The sequence below is a fragment of the Myotis davidii genome, unplaced genomic scaffold (assembly GCF_000327345.1).
Source record: "Myotis davidii unplaced genomic scaffold, ASM32734v1 scaffold17, whole genome shotgun sequence".
In the NCBI taxonomy this organism is placed as follows: domain Eukaryota; kingdom Metazoa; phylum Chordata; class Mammalia; order Chiroptera; family Vespertilionidae; genus Myotis; species Myotis davidii.
The window spans coordinates 2,702,494-2,711,951 of record NW_006288624.1 but is presented as its reverse complement, the minus strand read 5'-3'; the positions used below and the strand labels follow the sequence as shown (position 1 = coordinate 2,711,951).

Genomic DNA, 9,458 nt, shown 5'->3' with positions numbered 1-9,458 from the left:
ATTGGGCTGGCCGCGCGGAGGGCGGCGCCGGCCCCGCCCGCACTTCTCGGCCTTTCCTAACTGCGGCAGATGGGAGGGGGCCAGAAGAGCCGGGGCGAGTGTGAGGCTGCGCAGTTCCGGAGGCGGCAGTGGGCGTTGCGGTGGCTACGTTCTGGGCCCAGGGAAGGATCGTGTTGAGAGCCGAGTTTTAATTTTGTCTGCAAGGGACCCGGCCTAATAAGAGGCACTCTTGGCAATCTTGTTTATAACATCACCCGGTAAACATTTTATTTTATGCCGTTCATGTTTTTGACCCCTGGACCAGCCGTTCTTACATTCACGCGGGGTGTCTCCACTGAATTATTCTCCTAACAGGAAATACTAGCCGGGCGCCATGAGCGGCTGTCGAGTCTTCATCGGGAGGCTAAATCCAGCGGCCAGGGAGAAAGACGTGGAAAGATTCTTCAAGGGATATGGGCGAATACGAGATATCGATCTGAAAAGAGGCTTTGGTTTTGTGGTGAGTGTTTAGAACTGGTTGGATTATCTGTTGTTACGCTGGTAAAGCTTTCGATGAGCAACGTTTTTTTTATCTTATTGAGGCAGGTAGAGTATCTTTAGAAAATGCGTGCATCCTGAAGGCAGTGAATTTCCTTAAGGAAGAAAAGAACCTCACTGCTGACTGGGGAACCACTCCTGGTCACTTGTCAAATAGGCTTATTGATAGGGTACTGTCATTAAGATACTTCCTTACCTGTTAAATGTTTTTAGTGCTCCTCTTGCTGTAGAATACACTTTTAAGACTGCCAAGTATTATATGTTTTTTTCATGCTTGTATTTTAGGAATTTGAGGATCCCAGGGATGCTGATGATGCTGTATATGAACTTGATGGAAAAGAACTCTGCAGTGAAAGGTGAGAATCTTAATTTTAGTTTTACAGTTAGTTAGCATTGTAAAATAGAGCAGACTAGGGTGCGTTGGGGTATTTTCCTAAGTAGATCTCTTACATAGTTTGTGTGGATAATGAAGATTTTTCTTCTCTTCCTTAGGGTTACTATTGAACATGCTCGAGCTCGGTCTCGAGGTGGGAGAGGTAGAGGGCGATACTCTGATCGCTTTAGTAGTCGCAGACCTCGAAATGATAGACGGTATGTGATGGCCAGTGGCTGTTTCAAATAATCATTACTGCATGACTATTTAATGATTAAGTACTGTCCTGTATAATAGCCTAATATGCAAAGTGAACGGCAGAACGACCAGTTGCTATGACATGCACTGACTACCAGGGGGCAGACGCATATCGCGGGAGCTGCCCCCTGATGGTCAGTGCACTCCCACAGAGGGGCGGGGGGTGTCCCTGCTCAGCCAGAAGCCGGGCTCATGGCACCAGCGGCATTGGTGGGAGCCTCTCCCGCCTCTGAGGCAGCACTAAGGATGTCTGACTGATGCCCGGGGGAGCCAGGCCTAAACCAGCAGTCAGACATCCCCTGAGGGTTCCCGGACTGCAAGAGGGCACAGGCAGAGCTGAGGGGACTCCTCCCTCCGCCCCCCCCCGCATGAATTTTGTTCATTGGCCCTCTAGTTAGCAATAAGTGATTCTGGTATTTACCAAGAAAGTCAGTTTTCTTGTGCCTATGTCAGTTCACTGTTTCGTCTTGGTTAAGTCACTTTAATGAAGCATAAAATAATTAAATAGTTGATGAAATCATTTGAATGGCTTATATCTGAATGCATAAACTTGCTCATAGTTGGAACAAAATTGCGAATTGCTGTATTTCTTCCATTGTGAATACTTGTTTTTTTTTTTCTCAGAAATGCTCCACCTGTAAGAACAGAAAATCGGCTTATAGTTGAAAATTTGTCTTCAAGAGTCAGCTGGCAGGTGTGTAGAAATTCAGTTTTGAGATATTTTAATGTGGCTTTTTAAAAACTAGTGGAATGGGTAGCTAAAGTTTTATTAACATTTTATTAAAAGTAGTTCTATTTTTAATTAAATTAATGGACTTAATTGTAATTTTAAAATTTTAATTTAATGTAACTGGGGGATATTGCAAATTTTAATATTAGTGATCAAATGTAAATGTTTTTGAGGATATTTTTTCTTGTTCTTAAAATCAATTTTAACCAAATATTAAACCCTTTATTTGCCAGCCTATCTGTGTCGTTGGCCTTATGACGAGGAGTGCCTGTGGGTTATCCTAATCGTTGTCTTGGTCACTCTTGGTTGGGCCTGGTTGACTTTGCCAGTCAGCTCCTACAGTGATCAATTGGCCACCTCTAGATCTGTGTTTGCCGGTCTAGACGTAATCGGGGCACTTAACTTGGAGTGCCAGGTTGCAGCGATCCCAGAGCGCTGATAACGTGATCTGATCCCTAAGTTGAGAGCTGTCTTCCTGTAACGCTTCGAATAAGAGGTCCTGGTCGAACGATACGAAATTAGTTGGTCGTTGGAATCCTGTTCGCAGTAAAGTGGTCCTTGGTAACTGCACAAGAGTAGAACGTGTCTGCATCCGCCAATAGTCTGCTAATAGGGAGGGCTGTGCGATTAAAGGCTTCCATCGATTGGGTAGTGTCCTTCAAGTGGGTGGCGAAGAGCCAGTCGGGCATATGTCATGAAGGTTTCTTCGACCGATTAACGGTTTGCTGCTTGACTAGCCTAGGGAAATAATAATAAAGGTAAAGTAAACTTTTTTAATGACATATGGGGCACAAAATAATTGATGTCTTGTAAATGTTCTGTTTTTAAATATAAAATTTCTACTTTAGTCTTTAAAAATATGTACTGTTTCTACTTGTTTGTTTTTTTTGTTTTGTTTTTTGTTTTCCTTTTGTATTGAGCTCAGTATAGACTAATACTACTTAATGTTAACATCTAAATTTCCTTTAGCATTTTGCTTAAAAGCAATATGCTATTTGTTTATTTCGTGCCCTGACATAAATACTTTTTGAATTCTGATAGAATACAAGTGTGGTAAATGCCATGTTTGTACTTTATCTAACATCTTCTCTTTCAGTAGTCTTGTTTTTATATCATGTTGTTTGTGTGTCACGTTTCCTTTTCTCTGCGTGACACAATTGTCTTGTGTTAAGGATCTCAAAGATTTCATGAGACAAGCTGGAGAAGTAACCTTTGCGGATGCACATCGACCTAAATTAAATGAAGGGTAAGTATATACTGTAGATTGTAAGCCTGTTAAAATACCTTGGCAGTTTTATTGTGAATGTTCTCAGTACTTAAAATTTGTGAATGCTCTTGGTTGTCAGGTGAGTTTGCTTCAGGGGACTTTTGGCAATGTCTGGCATCTTGTGGATAAAGGCCAGGGATGCATATAAACATTCTACAATGCACAGGAAAGCCCCTAACCACAAACTTTGGGCTAAATTGTCAACAATTAGGGGGTTGAGGAACCTTGCTCTAATGCCATGTTATTCATCAAGAGTTAAAAACTCTTGATACAGTAATAGCAAAATGAGCATGGAAAAGGTACTCAATCTAGATTCCTTTGTGAGACTGTAAGGTGTACAAAACTTCACAAATGTTTTTTTCTTTTTCCTCACTAGGGTGGTTGAGTTCGCCTCTTATGGTGATTTAAAGAATGCTATTGAAAAACTTTCTGGAAAGGAAATAAATGGGAGAAAAATAAAATTAATCGAAGGCAGCAAAAGGCACAGGTATCTCCTTAATATATTTTTAAAATATTTTGATTTTTACAGGAGAGGGAGAGCAAAACACCTATCAGTTGTCTCTTGTATGCCCCTTACTGGGGAACAAGCTCATCACCCAGGCAATGTATCTTGACTGGAAAGAACCAGCAACCTTTCATTGCATGCATGGGACACAACGCCCAACTAACAGCCACACCGGCCAGGACACTAGCATTTTTAAGTCAAAGTTTTACTTAATGGATTTGTAGGGCCTGCAGCTTATGTTTTGTTTTTTGTTTTTTTCCCCCCTTACCAGTAGGTCACGAAGCAGGTCTCGTTCCCGGAGTAGGAGTTCCTCTAGGTCTCGTAGCCGGTCTCGGTCTCGGTCTCGTTCTCGGAGTCGCAAGTCTTACAGCCGGTCTAGGAGCAGGAGCCGGAGCCGAAGCCGGAGCAAGTCCCGTTCTGTTAGTAGGTCTCCTGCACCCGAGAAGAGCCAGAAACGTGGTTCTTCAAGTAGATCTAAGTCTCCAGCATCTGTGGATCGCCAGAAGTCCAGGTCCAGGTCCAGGTCTCGGTCCCGGTCCAGATCAGTTGACAGTGGCAATTAAACTGTAAATAACTTGCCCAGGGGGCCTTTTTTTAAAAAAAACCCACAAACACAAAAAACAAAAACAAATACCCAAATCATACTTGCTAAAAATTCTGGTAAGTATGTGCTTTTTTTGTGGGGGTGGGCTATGGAGGGGGGGTTGGATTGGGTTGGGCTGGATATCTTTGTAGATGTGGACCACCAGGGGTTGTTGAAACCTAATTGTATTAAATGTCTTTTGATAAGCCTTCTGCTCACATTTTTGTGAATGTCTGAAGTATATAGTTTGTGTATATTGACAGAGCTCTTTTATAACTAAAGCAAATTTAATTTTTTTGTACTAGAAAAATTTGAACATTTTAGTTCTTGGTTATTCAAATATGTTAATTCAAAATTAGTTTAATGTGTCAATTAAACTAATTAATAGCTTTGGACACTTAAAAGAGCTCTAAATTTGCTTGTACATAAAGGCTTAATTTGAGTTTTCCTTGTTAGGGTCACGGGTGTCCTCCCACCCACCCTTTTAACAGCTGCCTGGCAAAGACTAACAAGCAGCTAGTTATTGATAATAAAAGATTATAAAACTGCTTTTGTCTATCTGTCTGAAGGTTGTGTGTTATTTATTCCTCCCTTCCCATCTACATTCAACACAATTTCTTGTAGAGAACCTGAAGTCATTTGGTTAGCTCAGGTTCTTTATTCTTAAAAAATTTGAACCGTACTTTTGATATTTCCAGCTAGTCAGAAAATAGGCAGTCAGTGAGATGTTTAAAGCAGTGAGGTGACTAATGGTGTATGAATTTCCTTTGTCTGTGACCCATGCTCTCGCCCTGTATCACCTGACTATTCTATTGGTATCAGGGTACTTGGGCTTCCATAGTCAAGAGGACAATTTAGGAAGCAAATTGTACAGTTAATGTTTTATACTTTTCTTAAAGGTTGTACTACAGTTTTGGTGAACAGAAAGGTGTTTCTTTGGTGGGTGGGGAGGACGGGGGGGCGGGCAGGTTGGTTGGTATTTTTTAGATCCATGCACATGGCTTTTAAGGGGTTCACATGCTTTTTCTTTTAGTCCTGAGACATGGATGTCACAATATATGTGAAGAGGAAAACAGTAGTGAAAGCTGCTTGAGGTTCTTTATCCATCTTAAGAGTTAGATCCTGCTACCTGCAGGTAATGATTTAAAGGTACAGGAGTCTCAGAGATTGATTAGACTTTAGTCCATATGAGTGCTAGTATTATATAAATGGTAACTGAATCTTCAAAACTACCCATTAGGTAATAGTTTTACTGGAGGAAATTATGCCAAAGAGAAGAGCAAATAAATGTTAAACTGGTGTTAGAGCCCAAAAAGTCTAGTTCCAGAAGCCTAAAAACCACACCTTCAGTGCAGACTCTTGGCATAGCCCTGCAGGGATTTTGAGGAAAGCACCAAAAAGATTGCTTTGGTTTTCTCCACATGTGGGATCCAACAGGGGAAATTCTATTTGGGGTTGGATTTGAAAGCTTTTTGGTTTACTGGCATGGCCACTTCTCTCTATTGAAGGCTAGAACTTGGGCCAGAAAATTGTGAAGCTGATTTTAGGGAGAGTTGATGTGATAACATTGCGGATGGATCGTGAGAGTTCTGGTGTTTCCTGTTCTGAGGCTTGTGGCTAATTACGAGAATTCTTTAAAAACATTACCTTGTAAGATATGTAGTCACTTCAAAACAATGGGTATTTAATTTTAAAGCGCGCCTTTAACATTTATGTATAACATTTTTTGTACTCGTTCAATAGAAACTTACCTGGCCACTGGGTAAAGCTAGCATTAAAACTACTGGTCCGCAATGTGTTAACTTGGATGGAGGGCACTGGCTTTGTTTGAAAGGGCAGAACCACCCAGCTGGCGTGCCTCAGTGGTTGTGTGTTGACCTATGAACCAGGAGGTCACAGTTTGATATCTGGTCAGGGCACATGTGCTGGTTTCTGGCTCAATCCCCTGTGGGGGGTTGTGCAGGAGGTAGCTGATCAATGATTCTCATCATTGATGTTTCTATCTCCCTCTCTGAAGTAAATAAAAATGTATTAAAAATAAAATTGCCAGAACCTGCCCTGATTGTGTGGCTCCATTGGTTGGTTGAAGTGTCCGGCTCAACAAAAAGTTACAGGTTTGATTCCCTGTCAGGGTAAATACCTAGGTTGTGGGTTCTAGCCCTGGTCGGGGGGTGTTCAGGAAGCAACCTATTGATGTTTTCTTCTCAATAATTTTTTTGGGTGAGGATTAAGAAAAATGAAGTGGTAGAACCTAGCTTTTAACCCTTTAGGTTTTTAAAATGTACCTCAGTGATATGTATGGTGTTAGGTACTTGGACATTTTACCAGTTGACTTTCTGATTTTTCCACCCCTGTAAAATAAATGCCTTCTGTTTAAATATTACAAATAGTTTACTATACAGTGAGGCAATAAAATAAGACCCTTTAAGTAAAGGTAGAGGAGATGGACTTAGTTTGTACCAACAAGTTAGCCTAAATTTTCAGATCCAGGTTCTGAGAAGTCATGAGTGGAGTGGCCTTGAGCGCAAGCAGTTTTAAGACCAGCCTCTGCAGGGTATAGTGCAGCTTTTGTGCAACTTTAATCTAGCAAGCTGTAAGAAAAGTTTAAGAGTAGCATCTGTTTTGCCTGTAACATTTTTAAAAATATATATTTTATTGACTTTTTTTACAGAGAGGAAGGGAGAGGGATAGAGAGTTAGAAACCTCGATCAGCTGCCTCCTGCATACCCCCCACTGGGGATGTGCCCGCAACCAAGGTACATGCCCTTGACTGGAATCGAACCTGGGACCCTTGAGTTCGCAGGCCGACGCTCTATCCACTGAGCCAAACCGGTCAGGGTTGTAACATTTTTTTAAAAGTATAGTAGGTATCCTATATAATGAAAGGGTAATAAGAAAATTTATCCTAGTGGTGGAATGACCAGGAACGACTGATTGTTACGATGCGCACTGACCAGGAGCAGACGCTCAGTGCAGGAGCTGCCCCGTGATGGTCAGTGCACTCCCACAGGGGGAGCTCTGCTCAGCCACAAGCTGGGCTAACGGCTGCCAGCGGTGGTGGTGGGAGCCTCTCCTGACTCCTCGACAGTGCTAAGGATGTTCAACTGTGGCTTAGGCCTGCTCCTTGCCTAAGCCAGCAGGTGGACATCCGCTGAGGGCTTCTGGACTGCGAGAGTGTGCAGGCCTGGCTGAGGGACTCCCTCCCCGCTAGTGCATGAATTTTAGTGCACTGGGTCTCTAGTCTTATCTAATAGAGAATATGCTAATTGTCCCATCCTTAAATATGGCGGCATCCACAGCCAATAAGGGAATTTGCTAATTGACTGCCACGCCCTCAAAGATGGCGGTGCCCAGTCCCATCAGCCCCGCTGGGGTGGCAGGGGCACAGCAAGGCCAGGCCCGCACACCTGCCTCTGGAGTCCCCCAGTCCCATCAGCCCTCCAGCTGCCCAGGGCCGGCCCAAGGCGCAGGCAAGCCTCAGATGGCAGCTGCCCAGGGCCGCCCGAGGCTTGCTACCAGCAGTGGCAGCAGCAGAGGTGTGATGGGAGTGTTGCCTTCCCCTGATCACTGGGTCGCCTCCCACCCCTGAGGGCTCCCGGACTGTGAGGGGTCAGGCAGGGCTGAGGGAACCCCCCCCTTCCAGTGCATGAATTTTCATGCACCGGGCCTCTAGTATAACATTAGTTTCAGGTGTATAATACACAGTAATCATTCCCCTTCACCTTTTTACATGGAGGGCAATAAATCTTAACTCCAGCCTTCACTTCCTCAAAAAGCTAAACTTGTTCTTATATTGCTTTATTGTACTTAACCAAGTTTCCTAGCAGATGATGTCTGCTAGATGTTAGAGAAAACAATTGGCATAGACAGGTCAATATGGATATAATATGTAAAAATGATAAATGGGAAACCTTTTCACATATCTTAATTTTTAATAGGGTATTAGTGACCCAAATCAGTGATTCTTAAGTTTGCTCTGGTACCAGGAATATTGATAGTCCTGGACATTTGCCAGACTGATGTCCTGAAATTAATGTCAGTTTCAGTTGTATCTAATCGTTAAGTGATGTGAAAATCACAAGTAGCTAGGCATGGTAGGCTGTTTGCAAGTGTTATTAATATTAGTTGTTATTTAATATTTGACCCACTGCTTAGTGAACAATATGCAAAATGTTTAAATTTTATTGGAGAAACTTTCAAGGATATCAATTTGAGTATTTTCTTTGACTTGAGAAACCACTCATTTTGGCAGCATCTTAACTCTGAATTTTGAGGGACCTTAATGTGAAAACCACTAGTGAACTGATGAAATAGAGAATTATTCGATTAGTGAAACAATTCTATTGATTTTTGTATTGTTGCCTGGCTTTTTCTTGTTAAAATTCCCCCCTCCCCCCTTGCTGGGATTACAATTTTCCCCTCTACTGGGTTTGTATTCTTTCATTATGGCTGAGTTTTTGAGTTTGTCTTGTCTAGTTGCTTTTGCATACTTGGTGTCTTACTTGTGTTCTCAAGAACTTTAATCCCAGTAATGACAGAAGGAACAGGATCTGGGTTTTTAATGTTATTAGAAAGGATTTTTGAAGTCTGCTAATCCTGCAGCTCTTTGGGCATTATTTTTTCGTAATAAAACTTGGAATGGCGCCAGCCAGTGTGGTTCAGTGGTTGAGCATTGACCTATGAACCAGGAGGTCAGGTTTCGAGTCCCAGTTAGGGTACAAGCCTCGGTTGTGGGCTTGATCCTCAGTAGGGGGCGTGTAGGAGGCAGCTGATAGATGATTCTTATTGATGTTTCTGTCTCCCTTCTCTGAAAGCAATAAAAATATTAAAAACAGAATCCCCTTGGAACTGGATTTGGGTATTTGATTTTGAGAAAAATTTCTTGAGTAGTTCACAAATCAAGTGCTTTTTAAAAATATCCCCACCCAAGGATATATTTATTGATATTTTAGAGATGGGGAGAGAGAGAGATACATCAATTGGCTGTCTCCCAGAGGCACCCCAACCGGTAACCTTTTGGTGTACAGGATTAAGCTCCAACCATCTGAGCCACCTGGCCAGAATGAGAAAGAGTGACTTTTATATGCCTAGCAGGCACTGTTTTAGGGATGCAGAGGTAAAAGGCAGTTTGGGTTCCTTTCAAAGGACTGTCATTGAGCAAGTTTTAACTTTTTTAAAAAAACAAGTATGAAATTCTAAGCAGGA

The 9,458-nt window shown here is 42.3% G+C and overlaps 1 protein-coding gene across 5 annotated transcripts in view; it reads left to right on the top strand.

The window, feature by feature from the left end:
- SRSF5 (serine/arginine-rich splicing factor 5) overlaps positions 1–4,809 on the top strand; it is a 5,488-nt gene extending 679 nt beyond the window's left edge. For 3 of the 5 annotated variants that reach the window (XM_006760755.2, XM_006760753.2, XM_006760752.2), the window contains exons 2-8: positions 355–499; positions 823–893; positions 1,030–1,128; positions 1,793–1,862; positions 3,071–3,144; positions 3,542–3,652; positions 3,942–4,809. In XM_006760755.2, coding sequence (XP_006760818.1) covers positions 374–499; positions 823–893; positions 1,030–1,128; positions 1,793–1,862; positions 3,071–3,144; positions 3,542–3,652; positions 3,942–4,233 — 843 coding nt within the window. In that variant the 5' untranslated portion in view covers positions 355–373 and the 3' untranslated portion in view covers positions 4,234–4,809. Of the gene's footprint in view, positions 1–6; positions 258–354; positions 500–822; positions 894–1,029; positions 1,129–1,792; positions 1,863–3,070; positions 3,145–3,541; positions 3,653–3,941 lie in introns of those variants that run through there. The other 2 variants (XM_006760754.2, XM_015562035.1) reach the window with 2 other exon arrangements.
- Positions 4,810–9,458: the final 4,649 nt, after the last annotated feature.